Here is a 16370-nt window from a genome sequence, read left to right as displayed (position 1 = left end):
ATAACATTAAGTGGAGTATAATCTATTGAATCACTATGTTGTTCACCTGAAACTAACTGTAAATCAACTATATATACTTCAACTAAAAAAAAAAAAAAGACAGGTCCTCAGCGAAACTAGGGAAAGAATCCCTAAATCACATCATCACAGGCAGCAGTGATCAGATTCAGCTGATGAAGCCGATGAGTTCAGAGCCACCATCCCTCCCCCACACCCCCCTCCCCCCCAGCTGCCGGGAGCTCCTTGTTGTGCTAAGAGTTTCAAGTTGAAGCATGTGCAGAAAGGGGAGACCTCAACCCACCACCTCCCCATCAGGGTTATGATAAGCTTTTTTTTTTCCTACTACTTTAATTTCAGACATGAACAAGAAATGCAAATTATGGCTTAGAAAACAACCCTAAAGAGCTGTGAGCATTTTTTTTACCATATGCTCCCTTCCCGGTTCTGTCTGCTGGGACAGCCCCCAGCCCTAGAACAAAGCAAAAAAAAAACAATCCCCACTGAAAGAAAAAGTGATTGTCAAATGTTTCACTTTCCCTTCTCCACAGTGTCCTTGCTGGGGATGCTCAAATGAGCTCAGGTTGGAGAAGGGATCACCGACCGGCAGACGCCTGGGAAAACCCTGTGGCCCACCGGGCAGATGGAACAATTTCTGCTGACCACACCCACCTGGAATCCACCCACTTACTTGAAGTCAGCCTTGCCCTTCCTGGTTATCAACAGGAAATCCGGGGACAAGAGCTAGAGTAAAGGGTTAGGTTTCAAAAAAAATAAAAAAGGATTAGGTTTCACTCTTCCAAAGAAAATGGAAGGCATCCAGGGATTCCCCCCCAGAGAGGGCGACAGAGCAAATGAAATCACATAAAGACACAGGACAGAAATGGACTTTCCTAACACAGTTTTCAGACTCATCAGGCAGTGAGACCTAAAGGCCGCCCCCTAAGCAGAGGAAAACATCAGAATGACTTGATAATTTGAGAGGATGAGGTGCCCCTCCCCCAAAATACAATCACTACAAAAGTATCTGGTTACCCTGCTTGCACACTCCCCCTGTAGCTGATATACTGAGCTTGCAGCATTCATTTTGCCACAGTCCCCACCACTCCCTATCATCACACACTAGTCCTGCTTCACTCACAAATGTCACCTGCTGACCCCTTAGGCAGCTGATTTTGTCATTTCACCTTGTTGAGGCTCCTGAAAGATACTCTGATCCAGCCTAGAAAATTGAGGCCCAGGGACTGGAGAGGAGAAGGGGTCACACTTCAAGTGGGGTCACACGACTATAGAGGAGGCAGATTTGGGGTGGGGACCAGGTTGCTTGACTCCTGTCTGGTTGACTTCCTATGACCCCAGGCTTCTTCCCGTGTAAATTGTTCAGAACTTATTATCGTGCCTGACACCAAAAGTGACTCTCTGACCTTGCTGTCAGTCTACTCCCAAACAGGTGTGCAATAAAACACGGGGCAAAAATAAAACAATGAGGGGCATAGGGTCTGAGACATAAAGGCTGGAGCCGTTGGGGGCCAGGACGCTTATTAATTTGAATGCTATTGTATTCTCTTTCCCAATACCGCTTCACTAATTCAGCAAAACCAAGTCCAGGAAAAGTATAGCAAAACCTCAACAACAATGCTCTAGGAATGCGAACATCCTGGGGATTTTTCACTTTCTGGTTTACAAGGGTGATCTGGACGTCCTTTTTTTGGTTTTAAACTTTAGAATCACAGGATGTTTCTTGAGTGAATGGATGAAGGAATAGATGGAGCTTGCGAGGGCCTCAGGAGGTGATACTTTCAACCCCCATTTTCAGAAGAGAAGGCCCAGAGAGGCACAGTGACTTGCTCACAGTCACACAGCAAGTTAGAGGTGAAGCAGGTACCCTGTTCTCTTCAGAACTTCCAGGCCTGTTGCAGGAAACCCTCAGCCCACTTTCTGAGACTCATCCATGTTGTCGCATGCATCAATAGTTGGTTCCTTTGTATTGTTGAGTAGTCCACTGTCTTTCCCATTGTGATCTGAATAAAACCCAGGCCTCTGACTGGCGTTCCACAAGCCTGCACCATCTGCCCTCTGCTTCCCTCCACAGCCTCAGCTCCTCCTCATTTCTCCACTCACTATGTGCTGACCGTCCTCTATTTTTCTCCATTCCTCAACACACCAAGTTCTGCCTGCCCCAGTGCCTTTGCACTCACTGTCCCCACTTCCTGGAATACTCTGTGTGTGTGTGGATTCAGCTTGTCATTCAGGTCTGAGCTCAAATACCACCTCCTCAGTGAAGCCTGCCCTGGCCGTTCTACCTCACCTCCCATCTCTGTGACTGTCCCATTACCTTGTTTTACATACTTCACAGAACTTATCACCACCTGAAATCCACAAGAGCAGGATGAATGAATGAATGAAACTATAAACAACTCATTTCTGTCATGATGTTTAGGTGTAGGTTAAAAACTCCAGTACGGGGCTTCCCTGTTGGCGCAGTGATTGAGAGTCTGCCTGCTGATGGAGGGGACATGGGTTCGTGCCCCAGTCTGGGAGGATCCCACATGCCGCGGAGCGGCTGGGCCCGTGAGCCATGGCCGCTGAGCCTGCGCGTCCGGAGCCTGTGCTCCACAACGGGAGAGGCCACAACAGTGAGAGGCCCGTGTACTGCAAAAAAAAAACAAATTCCAGTACGATCCCAATAAGACAAAGATGAAATTATCCATCAACTACAGAGTTTGAAGAAGCCTCAGAACATCTAGTTAGATGTCCAGACTTGAGCCAAGTAGTGCATTTAATTCCCACTTCAGGAAGCAGTAAATAAAGAGCAGTAACCAGAACCCTCCCCAGACTCAAACCCACCTCCAGGGCTTTATTCACTCCTACAGCTTGCCATCTTATACTCAAAAGGCCTAGCTTCATCCCATTGAGATGATCCCAGAAATTAGACCCTTGTGCCCCCAGGATCCGTTTCCTAGGACCACCCCCCCACCTCCACATTCTCCCTCAGTTGTAGGTTTGATGATGCCCACCTCATGGCCCACACAAGGGTCAGTCAACCTGGAACATGGGTTCTATTTATCATGTCATTTTATGGAAGTGGAAAGTGAGGCCCAGAGAGGTTAAGAATCTCACCCATAGTCACACAGTGAATAAATGGCTGAGGCAGGACATAAGACCAGGTGTGTGACTTTAGGGTCTGAACCGCTGACACCAGCCTCCCAATTAAGAGAAGAGCTATTGTTTAGAGTGGACCTAGAGTTCAAGAGGGATCTTGTAAGGCCACTGGCAAATCACCCCCTGCAGAGTAGTCTAAAGCAACAGAGGACCCCAAAGCCTTACTCTCCAAGCAGCTGACCTGGGGGGACAGCATTTCTCTGTTCTCTGATAACAAATAGCAGTAATAATAATAATGATTGGACATAACATCTTCAATGCTTGCAAGATGCCTTACAAACACGCTCTCGGAACAGAACTCATTCGTATGTAGGGGACTTACTGTACGCTGTTTTCCTGCACTTTTCCCTCCTGGTTTGTAACAGGTTGGAAATGTTAGGTTTTCTTCTTTGGTGTCTCTCTCTCCCCTTCTACCATCAATTCCATGAGGGAGAGGACAGTGTTTCCCACTTTACTGCTGTATCCCAAGCTGGGCATACAGGTAAACAAAGGACAAACAGTTGAACACCTTAGAGGGTCCACTCAGAGGGGCTGAGATGCACCATCCAACCCTCCTCATTTTTCAGGCTCAGTGGGAGCCCCAGAGGATTGAATGGGGTTCAGATCAGCTGAGGACAGGACAGCCCGGGGAGCAGGTCTTCCTGCTCCAAATCCAGCTCTGTTGCCACCAGGCTGCTCCAAACAGTTCTCACTGCAGAAGAGGGCAGAATTCTCCAGGGCAGGGCAGTTTCGAGTGGTAGCCTGTGCCAGATGTGGCTTTACAATAGGACACATTTCTTTAAGAAGCCATCGGGCAGCTCCTCAAAGAGTTAAACTGAATTACCATGTGACCCAGCAATTCTACTTGTATGTATGTACCCAAGAGGACTGTAAACATACTCTCATAATAACTGGTAAACAAATGATCACAGCAGCCTTATTCACAATCACCAAAAGGTGGAAATGACTCAAATGGGCCATGCATAAATAAAATGATAAACAAAATGTGGCATATCCATACAATGGAATATTATTCAGCCACTAAAAGGAATGAAGCCCTGACACATGCTGCACTGTGGATGAACTTCAAAAACATGATGCTCAGTTAAACAAGCCTGACACAAAATGCCACATATTATGATTACATGTATCTGAAATGTCCAGAATAGATAAATCCAAAAAAATAGAAGCAAATTGGTGGCTGCCAGGTGCTGGGGGAGGAGGAATGACTAGTGACTGCTTAATGGGTATGGAGTTTTACGTTGGACTGATGGAAATGTTTTGGAACTCGATACAAGTGATGGCTGCACAACCCCGTGAATCCACCAGATGTCACTGAATTATACACTTTAATGTTACATGATGGAGGTTGAGATTGACATATACACACGACTATATATAAAATAGACAATCAACAAGGACCTACTGTATAGCATAGGGAACTCTAGTCAATATTCTGTAATAACCTATATAGGAAAAGAACCTGAAAAAAAATAGATGTATGTATATGTATAACTGAATCACTTTCCTATACAAGTGAAACTAACACAACATTGTAAATCAACTATACTCCAATATAAAATAAAAATTACAAAAAAATGTTATATGAATTTTAGCTTAAAACAAAAAATAAAGAAGCCACCAGAAATGTTGGCAGGGTAGTTCTAGGCCCAGTGCTCACTTTTCCCAGGCAGGGCTGTGTCTGGTATCCAAGCTATACAATGCCTTGAATACAGCAGGAGTCAATCAGTGATACATGAAAGCCACACATGTGCCAGACCAGAGGTTCCCAGATGTTGCCCTTGGCACTCACTTTGCACTGTGAACCCCCTGTAACAGAGCAATCTTCCCAGGACTACCCCTCATGTCCTCCGCCTGCCTCTTGTATATAGAAAAACTTTAGCCAAGGAATAAATTGAATCAGAGAAGTGAGCAAATACAGAAGCAAAGGAAAATAATCAAACAAGACAAAATATTGGGTTGGCCAAAAAGTTCGTTTGGGTTTTTCCATAAGATGTCACGGAAAAACCCAAACGAACTTTTTGGCCAATCCAATAATAATAGTTTAGCCATTAAATGAAGTCAAGGACATTTAGTTTCTCCTCAAGGGCTATCAATAATATTCCGAGCCATATCCTTTGAGCTGTTTTGCAGATTCTAAAACCTCCACCAGGTGGGAGAAGTTAACTACATGATGACCAGACTGCAGCCATCACACAAGCTGCTCCATCTTACACAATTCTGAGAACTGGCCTCATAACAAACCAACTCTGGAATTAAAGATGAACTGTACCTAAAACAACCATGATGATGCTGATCAGGCCACCACACGACTAATTTCAAAGGGACTGTTGGAGCTGACTGTGCTGTTCTGCACGTAGCCCCCTCCCCCAACCCTGAAACACCCTTTTAAAAGCTCTTGCCCCCGACTGACAGTGGGGAGTTGGTTCTTTGGGTCATGAGTCCACCTTCTCCCCAGGATTGCCAGATTCCCCAATAAAGCTATCTTTACTTTTACCCAACACTTGTCTCTCAGTAGTGGATTCTTGAGCAACAGGCAGCCAAAGCTGAGCCCGGTAACCCCCCCAACACATATACAACTATATAAACACAGGTTTCACAAACAATACTGTGCTCTCTGATGACACTGACATTGGACACACGAGCTACATTGATTTTTCCCGTTTGGGAAACCAGGTACAACATCACTGAGACATCGCAGTACTAAGAACAGTATCGGTACTTACATGTATGGCACATCCAAAGGGATATTATCTGAATAGTAAAGAAATGAGCTACCCAGCCATGAGAAGACATGGAGAACCTTAAATGCGTATTGCTAAGTGAAAGAAGCCAATCTGAAAAGGCTATGATTCTGTATATATGTTTCCAACTCTGCATGATTCCAACTGTATGACATTCTGGGAAGGGCAAAACTATGGAGCCAGTCAGATCAGTGGCCAGGGGCTAGTGGGGAGGGAGGGATGAATAGGCAACACACAGATTTTTAGGGCAGTGAAATTATTTGGTATGATGCTATGATGGTGGATACATGTCATTATACATTTGCCCAAACACACAGAATGAGGCGGTCCAGTGGTTAGGACTCAGGGCTTTCACTGCCGTGGCCCCGAGTTCAATCCCTGATCGTGGAACTAAGATCCCAAAAGCTGAGAGGCATGGCCAAAAAATAAATAAAACACACACACAGAAATGTACAACACCAGGAGTGAACCCTAACGCCAACTATGGACTTTCAATGGTGATCAGATGTCAATGCAGGTTCATCAATCGTAACAAATGTAGGGGATGCTGATGATGGGGAGGCTGTGCACGTGTGTGGACAGGGGATGTATGAGAACTCTCTGTACCTTCTGCTCAATTTTGCTATGAACCTAAAACTGCTCTAAAAAATATTTAAAAGGGGGAAAAAAAGGTATTTCAACGTGTGAACATTTTCCTAATACTGCAGAGAACAGTCACAAAACAGTTACATGCACTAGACTGTATACTTGGCCATGAACTTTTTTCTTCCTTCTTTTTTTAAATCTTTCCAAGCCTCAGATTCTTGTTTCTTTAAAATTCTTAAGACAAAAAAAACAAAACAAAACCTCCGGGTTTCTCTCTTTCATCGCCCTTGCTGGATCTACTTTCAATTCACTGGTGTGCCCGTGAAAAACAGACGACTCATTATAAACATCTGAGTCATAAATGCAGGAGATAACTTTAATAGGATCCAAAATGCAAATCAGAATTTTGTAAGTAAAATTCCAACGTCCACACTTACTCCTAAACAGAGATCTTTGAGCTCAAAATTCAGAGGATTTTAATATCCCAAACACGAGAGGTTTGTCACTGGGGAGAAAACAGGCCAAATTGTGTGTGAGTATATGAAGCCACATTTATAAACAGTTCAGGGCCCAATAGAAGTGTTCTCGGTAGCAACTGGGAAGCCAGTTGTCCCAGAGAAAACATTTTCATGGGTAATGTTGTGGTCAGCCAGGAATCAGTCATGTGCTCAAAGTTGGCTTAAACAGATGCAAAAACTGAATTCTTTTTGATATCAAGACACAAACCAACACTTGTATGTGTACAAGGCCTTGACGGACTAACAGTATATAAGATGTACAGCCATTTTGGGTTTGAAATTGGTAAGTATTCTTCTTTGAGGTCCAAGTAGATATAAAATAAAGCTCTCACATTAATTGAATGTGATTCAGTGTTTGCAACAAACTCCAAAGTCCCCAACAAACAGGGGAAGAACAAAAGAGCCTTTTAATTTGTAAAAATATATGAATAAGCCCATATTTCAAAGAATAAAATAGAATGTCTGACAAACACTTCATGCTCCAGGCATCTGATGTTATTTTTAAAGTTTCCCAGAATATATATATATATATATATATATATATATATATATGTTACGGTCCTCGAAATAGGGCTCTTGTTTTGAAGACTCTGCATATGTAATTGATAACAGATTGAGACCATTTATATGCCACCATCTGAGCAAAACTGCTAAATATGCATGGCCTTCCATTTTGTCAAATGAAAGAAAAACACATGCTCAGGATCGGCTGAGTGGCGATTTTTTAAGACCAGAAGTTAGGGTTTAAATGAAAAAGTCGCACCAAGGTGGCATGTTTTCCGGCACCTTCCAAAATGAAGCTTTATCACCAGGTAGGAAAAGAGGGTGACATTCATATTCCCGGCGAGTTACAATGCCCTCCTTCTAGCATCTCACATCTACCCGGATCAATTAACAAAGCATGTTTTGTTCGGAGCATGAATGAGGACGGCTTTCTTCTGTGCATTTTATTAAAACTTGAAAGCTATGGCTTGCTGCCACTGATGACGCCTATTGGGTTCCAACAGCCTAATGTTCAAATCTGACTCGCTAGCTATCCACCCAACTCAACATCGGTCATCTTGACATCAGGGGATATTCAGCAAGTCTGTAGTTTTTATCATGAAGGATTTTCTACTGTTATGGAACAAATAAAGGGTTCTTTGTACCAATGGCTGGAAACACAACATGAGACCTTTCTTCACACCGTAAGAATTGATGAATAGTTCACAGAGTGAACAAAAGACTTTATTTTTGAAAAGCAGATAACACCAAAGTACTATGTAGTATCCATAATCATTGCAAAAATGATTACTGGAACTTTCGAAACATCAAATGAATAAGCTGAATCAATGGGTTATGACTATAATTTTGAACCAATATACAGATTTTCGATCAAGACCTAGGCTTGATTTCTACATATTATTCACATGCACTCCCTGTGCCTATTTTATTATCAAAACGGGGACTCTTCAAAGTCGAGCCCAGCTTTGTCTTGATTTCAAAGATGACACAGCAGCACACAGAGAACTCTGGCTTGCTGCTTCAGTCCTAGAAATCATGTCTTCAGATGTTATACAACAAATTGATTTCTGAAAAATAAAATCCAGACTTCAGATGCCTTTGAAACAGTCAGGTCCCCACACTTTTCAGCACCATGGTACTCAGACGTGCTCAAACACGCTTTCCTTTGTCTTTCCAAATATCCACCAGGAACCCAAAAGGGGACCCGCTTTAAGAGTTCCATTATGGAGGTCTTTAGGAACAACACTAAACCCAAGTAAAGGCAGTGGATGAAATTATCCCCGTTACTTTTTCTGTTAAGGAAAAAAAAAAAAAAAAAAAGTGAGAGTGCATTGGCAAATGGGAAAATGATACGAGTCATATGGTTAGGGAAAACAGTTCTATAAATCCCTCCCTTCAAAATTATGTTCAAAGGTGTTTAAGACCAAAAGGAGGTCACAAAAACTGTTAATACAAACAATTCCTCTACCAAAAAAAAAAAGCTCTTCATGGAAAGTGGCTGGTCCAAAGAGGATCTGGTCCAAAGAAGGCAGATCAGTGAAAAGATCCAGCCTTCTATTCCTAGCCTGCGTTTATGACCTCATGGCTATGTGTCTGACGGGTGTGAATAACCCCTCCCTGCACTTAAAAACGAATTAAGAAATTAAAGTGAATTTGTGTGCTATTTAAAAGCCTACAGTTACAGAATCTGAAAGCCAAGCCCTTAAACTGTAAGGCAAGATTTTTGTCATCAGAAGTGGAAACAGATGGCTATGACGGTAGGCACTAAAGGTTGGTTCAGCCGTACTGGGGCCAGAACAGTTTAAAAAATAAGGCAATCTGGGGCTTCTCAGTTTGAGACCACCAAGAGAAAGGCCCACTGAGGCAAAAAAATCAGTGGCCAATCACCAGAAGATACTCAGACGGGACAGTGATCACAGTTGGATGGGATGACTTGGGGTCACAGACGGGGAGGCAGGAAACCCTTGAACCAGCACTCAAGGAGAATGTCTTTGCATGTCCTGTGCACGACTCCAAGCAGCAATTTCTGGGGTTTGGAGGTGTGTTATTTTTGCGATATTTTCCCCCCAAAAGAAGACACGAAGGTGGAGACCCTGGAGAGATGAGACCACCAAAATGGAGCCTTCACCAGGGGCGGGGCTGGGTGAGAGTCGGAAAGGCCTTCCTGCAGCACACGGCTCCCTTCAGGTCTGGCTGAGTCCTACAAACGCTTGTAGGTGCCCAGGAGAGCTTTGCAGTTGGGACAGTAGTGGTCCACATCCTGCAGGGCGTCCACACAGAAAGGGATGAAGCAGCAGCCTGCAATGCACCTAGAACAAAAAAGGCCACACATGGAGAGTGTTACAGACTGTAGTCGTTTGGATGATAGCCGCCAAAAAGATATGTCGGAGTCTTAATCACCGGAACCTATAAATGTGACCTTATTTGGAAAAAGGGTCTTTGCAGATGTAATTAAGGATCCCAAGATGGGATCTTCCTGGATTATGAGGGTGGGCTCCTTAAACTCCAAGACCGGGATCTTGATAAGAAGAGAAAAGGACACACAGAAATACAGAGAGGGACAAAGCCCACGTAAAGCAGAGGCAGAGACTGCAGTGATGCACCACAGCCAAAGAACACCTGGACCACCAGAAGCTAGAAGAGACAAGGAAGGATTCTGCCCTTAGAGCCTTCGGAAGGAGCATGGCACCTTGATTTTGGACTTCTGGCTTCCAGAATGGTGAGAGAATAAATTCTTATTGTTTTAAGCCACCAGGTTTGTGGTAATTTGTTATGGCAGCCCTGGGGAACTAAGACCCCAGCCATTGCCAAGGCTGCTCCCACAGACAGACTGGTCTGGGTGTATTATCAAGTCTTGGGACATTTAGGCATCTTTCAAAGTGTTAGATTGGAATCGGTGAACTTCTTTTGTAAAGGGCCAGAGAGTATGTATTTCAGGCTACATGGGTCTTGTTCTGTCATTGGAGCATGAAAGCAGCCACGGATAATCTGTAAATAAAGGGCGTGACGTGTTCCAATAGAACTTAAAATAGGCTGGATTTGGCCCCTGGGCTGTAGTTTGCTGACTCCTGTCTTGGACTGATCACTTTTCCATACAGAGAGCCTGCTTCTCACAGCAACAATCATATAAATTTCCACAAATCATGTCTCTTAACCTACATAATCCATCATCAGCGCACGCAGGCAGGACCTCCATAGAGCCTGAGGCGTAAGAAGAAATATATTTGGTCTTTGGTTCCCGGCACAGAGCTCCAAAACCCGGGGGACTCCTGAGTGACGGGAGTGTCTTCTGTTATTCACAAAGAGCCCCTTTCAATCACACCTGAGTTTATGCTAATGAGGTGACTAGGGTGGGTCCCTAGACGGGCTTGGGATGGTCTGGTCACCAGAAAGACCAAGTGACTAGAGGGCTGGAGCTTTCAACCTCAACTACAGACCTCTGGGGTGGAATGGGGGGCTGAGGACTGGGTTTTGGTTTTTTCTTTGGCGGCACACGGGCCTCTCACTGCTGTGGCCTCTCCCGTTGTGGAGCACAGGCTCCGGACACGCAGGCTCAGCAGCCATGGCTCACGGGCCCAGCCGTTCCACGGCATGTGGGATCTTCCCGGACCGGGGCACGAACCCGAGTCTCCTGCATCGGCAGGCGGACTCTCAACCACTGCGCCACCAGGGAAACCCCGAGGACTGGGTTTTAAAAACACTTGAACTGCTAATTTGGAGAGATTCTGGGTTGGTGAATCCGCCATTTATGTGCCGGAAGGGTGGTGTACCCCAGTTCCAAGGGGACAGAAGCCCCTGCACTCAGGACCTATCTGGATCTCGCCCTGTTACCTCCTCACCTAGCTGTCCATCTGTCTGTCTCCTGTATGATAAACCTGTAAATGTAAGTAAAGTGCCATTCTGAGTTCTGTGAGCCATTCATTCTAGCATATGATCAAACCCGAAGAGGGGATAGCAGGACCCCTGATCGGTCAGAAGTACAGGGGACAAACGACTTGTGCCTGGCATCTGAAGTGGGGGGCAGTCTGTGGGACTGAGCCCTTAAGCTGTGGGGTCTGCACCAACTCCAGGTAGTGTCAGAGCTGAACTGAAACACTGGACACACAGCTGGTGCTGGAGCCTTGGCCAGTGTCAGAAAACACCCCACAACCTTACAACCAAAGTTTGCCAAAAAACATAGTTAAAAAAAAAAAAAAAAAATCAACATTTTACAGGAAGACACTGATTTATATAAAGCAGAATCAGGAAATATTCTGATGAGAAAACTATCTCATGAATGGAATTTCCTATTGCCTAAGCTTACCTGAGTTCAAATAAGGGCAGCCAGTGCATTTAGAGATCATCCTAACCTCCCGCCTGACAAGTGCGGGCATGGCTGCAAGAGGCAATGCACACACAGCCACCTACTTTATCCTCAACACCCCCGGAGGTGGGCATTAGTACACCCCAGGTGACAGATGAGGAAACTGGAGCACAGAGAGGTGAAGTCACTTGCCCAGAGCCACACAGCTGTGAGAGGCAGTATCTGAACACACAGTACTGCATTTAAAAAGGAGGAACGGATAGAAAAAGCTGCCTCAATTTGAAAGTCAGAGGCCAATATTCGATAAAAGTTTCCATTTTGTCCTTCCCTGATTCAAAGACAAAAGTTGGTTTTAACAGGAATGTCCAAAGGACGATGAGTTTTTATGTAATGTTTTCTGTCTCCTTTCTTCCCCACTGAATGCAAGTCCTCAAGGAAGTTAATTAAGCTCTCAGGGGCTTTGAGCCTCTCTTCAAAATTAGAAAGAGAACGATGATCCCCCCTCCACCTAAGTCACGAGCAGATAATGAGGAAAGAGCCAGGCAAGGGCCTCTGAAAAGAAACACACAAACACGGTTTCCTTCGAGGAAGAAAACGGAGCACTTATGGTTTTCTGAGTGACTTGCATGGCCAGGACTAAGGAGGCTGCCTTTATCTGTTTGGGAAAAAAAAGTTAAATGGTGCTTCCTCAACTTTCTCCCAGAACAGAAAGTATTATCTCTTTCAACATAATACCCTTGGTGCAGACATAAATATTTACACATTCTCCTTGTGTAGGCAACAGAAAACCACTGGGGGTCCTAAAAGGATAAGAAATTTTGAAGAGATGACTATAAAATATTTTAACGTACAGACTGTTTAAAGCTTCTCTTAGAGTCAAGCAAACATTATTCAGTAGGTCATGAAATTCTAGAAAAAGAAATCCCCAAGGGTATCGCTGTACACAGATACAAGTGGCTGCTATGCTTGTCCCTACAGCAGGGAGTGGGAAGAAATGATAGGAGAGCAGCTTCCAGGGGCTGATGTGGTTCTCAACTGGGCACGATTTCTGGTTATGACAACGGGGGCAGGGGAGCTCCTGGCATCTAGTGGGTAGAGACCAGGGATGCTGCTCAACATCCTACAGGGCACAGGACAGGCCCCCACAACACAGAAGTAGGTGCTGAGGCTGAGAAATCCTACAGGAGAGGAATTCGGGAGAGCCCAGGGTCTGAGTGGACCTCAGACTTACCCCAAAAGGCACAGGCTCCCGCAGGAGAGCCAGGTGAGGGCGCCGGCATTATAGGACAGCCGAGTCACGATCATCTTGTTGCAGGAAGGACAACACATCTGGACCGGGCGGTCGAAAAAGGAGATGGGCTGCTGCACGTAGACTGTCTGCACAGCAACTGATGGAAGGTACAGAACAAACAGGCCAATCAGTAAATGAGGAAGACATTCATTAAATGCAAAACAGTAGAGGCAGGATCTCGACAGATACTTGCTCACCCATGTTCAGGAGAGCACTATTCACAAGAGCCCAGAGGTGGAAGCAACCCAGCGTCCATTCATAAATGAATGGATGAACAAAATGTGGTCCATCCATGCAACGGGTTATTATTCAGCCTTCAAAAGGAAGGAAATTCTGACACATCTTATAACATGGATGGACCTTAAGGGCATCAGGCTAAGTGAAACAAGCCAGTCACAAAAAGACAAATACTGTTGATTCCACAGAGAGGAGGCACCTAGAGTAGTTGAATTCATAGAGATAAAAAGTAGAATGGTGGGTGCCAGGGGCTGGGAGAGAGGAGTGAAGGGGGAGTTGCCATTTAATGGGTATAGAGTTTGTTTTGTATAATGTAAAAGAGATGCAAGGTGGTGATGATTGCCCCAAAATGTGAACGTACTTAATGCCACTGAACTGTACGCTGAGAAATGCTTAAGGTAATCAATCTTATGTTATGTGTTATTTTACCACAATAAAAAAAAAATAGGGGATGGGTGAGGAGGGGGAAAAATGACAAAAAGGGAAGAAGAGAAAACAGTGGCAGATTTCCAGAATTGCCACTTGAGGGGCTCTGGAAACCTCCACACACGAGATGGGGGAAAGGACTGTGTGTTTCTGGAGGAGATTTGGCCCAGCTCCACCAGGCTTTCAAACTCAACTGTCTCCGGACTCAAGTGTGGAGCTTATTAAGAATGCAGATTCCCTGGTCCTGCCCTCAAGACCGTCTGATTCGGCAAGTCTAGGGCAGGGTCCCCAAACCACTTTTTAAGCCCTTGAGTGGTTCTACGAAGGTGGTCTGCAGATGGTAATTTCAGAAACAGTGATGTGATGGGTTTTAGCCTCAATTTTCTTCATCCATAGATTAGTGGTTGCCAGGGGCTGGGGGGATGGAGGGTGACAGGGGTTTCTTTCTGGGGTGATGGAAATGTTTTGGAATTAGTGCTGATGGTTGCAGAGCTCTGTGAATATGCTAAAACCACTGAATCGTATACTTGAAAAGAGTGAACTTTATGGTATGGGAATTCTATCTCAATAAAGCTGTTTTTTAAAAAATGGAATAATAAGGGTTGTTGCTAGGATTAAATGGGACAAAGGCAGTAAAGAACCTCACCCCGTGCCTGGTACAGAGTGAATCCTCCATAAACAAGCCTGCATTTCACACGGTCTCCTTAGCAAACTCCAATGCCCAGTAATAAGGCTGGCGTTTACCAAGCCAGGGGATACTGGCCCAGTTCTTTACAAGTCGGGGGACCATATTGATATACGCAGTGAGTATATGAAATTACGCTAAAAAGAGAAAACTATGTGAAAAACATGTGTGGACATCCACAAGCATCAGAAGAGCACCTAGGGTGATGGAAATCACAAAGCCCTCAGAGCTCAGCACGTTCTTTTGGTTTTCGGCAAAGTTGTTTAAGCTCGTAGTTCTGTCAAAGTGACTTTTTTCTGTTCTTTTTTATGTTATTGAGATGCCATTTCTGTAATCTATGTATTAGGGGACATGAACTGCTACCCAGAGCTAACCAGACAATATTCCCAGAAAGGCCTAGAAAGCACCCCCACCCCCATCCCCTGCAGAAGAGCAGCATCAAAGCATAATTTAGCACTTACACGTAAATTTTAGTAAGGGTTATTTGGGGTGCAAGAATGAGTTATTTATTGATCAGAGTGTGATCTAAAATAGTCTGAAGTCGTTATCTTGTCCTCTTCCATCTCAAGGAGTCAAAGTCACTTGAGCACAATGACAACAATAGTTCACATTTATCCAATGATTACTCATAGAACCTTATCTAATCTTAACAGCTGCCGGTTGTAGGTACTTGATGGGCCCCATTTTACAGATGGGGAAACCGAGGCACAAGGAGGCTGGTGAACCCAGGAAGTCTGACTCACGGGCCCACTCTCTGAGCTGCTTGTAATACTGAATCACCTACGTACCTGGGTGCAGACGGGCAGCAGGAAGTACCAAAGGGCAAGGACACGAAGAAGCTGCTGGAAGGCAGGGGAGTCACCTGCACTCATGTTGGGCTGGGGGTGGGTTTCAGCTCACCCATTCCCCACTCACGGCTGCATCCTCTCCCTCTCCTACTCCAGCCCTGGCCTCGGGGCAGGGGTTCTCCCGCCAAGCCTCAGCAGGAAGGGCAGGAGCCCCCAAGAGCAAACTCCCACTCCCAAATTTCTCTGGGACGGTTGGATGTGCCTCTGTGATAAGCACCAGAGGCTCAGTTTATGGTGGACGTGGGAAAGTTCATAAACTGTGCTTTATTATGGAAAAGCCAAAAGCCTCACTGACATGGAACCCAAGACTAGATGTGAAATTTCAGGACAAGGGGGAAAATTGGACTGACTGGCACTTTGCTTAGACTCTGGGGCACAGTCACTACGACCACTCTCCTGATTCTCACGGAGTCCCAGGGCTGAGGGCCAAGGAGAGGTAAGGGGGCCCAGGAGGCCGTACGTACTTGCATTGGCATTGGGGACGGGCACGGGCTGGGTGTAGTACCCAGGCGGATTTATGCCCTTTCCATCCGGGCCCGTCATGAGCCCCGTGGCCGGCCCAGGCATGGGTGCTGGAGGTGTGGGGTAGTAATTGTTAACAGAAACTGTCTCTTCATAGGATGGGGGTGCAGTTGGCACCGAGGAAGGTCCAGCAGCCGCCTGGTAGGATCCTGGAGCAGACATTTTACCTAAAGCAAAACCAGAAGACACCAGATCAGAAATTCAATTGACAGGGGCTTCCCTGGTGGCTCGCCCAACTAGAGAAAGCCCGTGTGCAGCAACAAAGACCCAACGCAGCCAAAAATAAATAAATTAATTAATTAAAAAAAAATTCAATTGACATCTCCCCATCTCTCTTTTCCACCCTCAATCCTTCTTTTTTTTTCTTTTTTAAAAAACATCTTTATTGGAGTATAATTGCTTTAAAATGTTGTGTTACTTTCTGCTGTACAACAAAGTGAATCAGCTATACATACACATATATCCCCATATCCCCCCCACCTTGAGCCTCCCTCCCACCCTCCCTATCCCACCCCTCTAGGTCGTCACAAAGCATGGAGCTAATCTCT

The 16370-nt window shown here is 45.1% G+C and overlaps 1 protein-coding gene across 4 annotated transcripts in view; it reads right to left on the bottom strand.

Annotated features, from left to right (window-relative positions):
• Positions 1-8200: 8200 nt before the first annotated feature.
• The window catches only part of LITAF (lipopolysaccharide induced TNF factor), a 111388-nt gene continuing 103218 nt past the window's right edge, over positions 8201-16370 (bottom strand). For all 4 annotated transcript variants that reach the window (XM_081256614.1, XM_081256613.1, XM_081256611.1 and 1 more), the window contains 3 exons: positions 15765-15989; positions 13045-13201; positions 8201-9819 (listed from right to left, as the gene is read on the bottom strand). In XM_081256614.1, coding sequence (XP_081112740.1) covers positions 9711-9819; positions 13045-13201; positions 15765-15984 — 486 coding nt within the window. In that variant the 5' untranslated portion in view covers positions 15985-15989 and the 3' untranslated portion in view covers positions 8201-9710. The remainder of the gene's footprint in view (positions 9820-13044; positions 13202-15764; positions 15990-16370) is intronic.

Source organism: Mesoplodon bidens (genome assembly GCF_964165515.1).
Source record: "Mesoplodon bidens genome assembly, chromosome: 15".
Lineage (NCBI taxonomy): Eukaryota > Metazoa > Chordata > Mammalia > Artiodactyla > Ziphiidae > Mesoplodon > Mesoplodon bidens.
The sequence above is the reverse complement of the archived record's forward strand: the minus strand, read 5'-3'. Positions and strand labels throughout refer to the sequence as shown.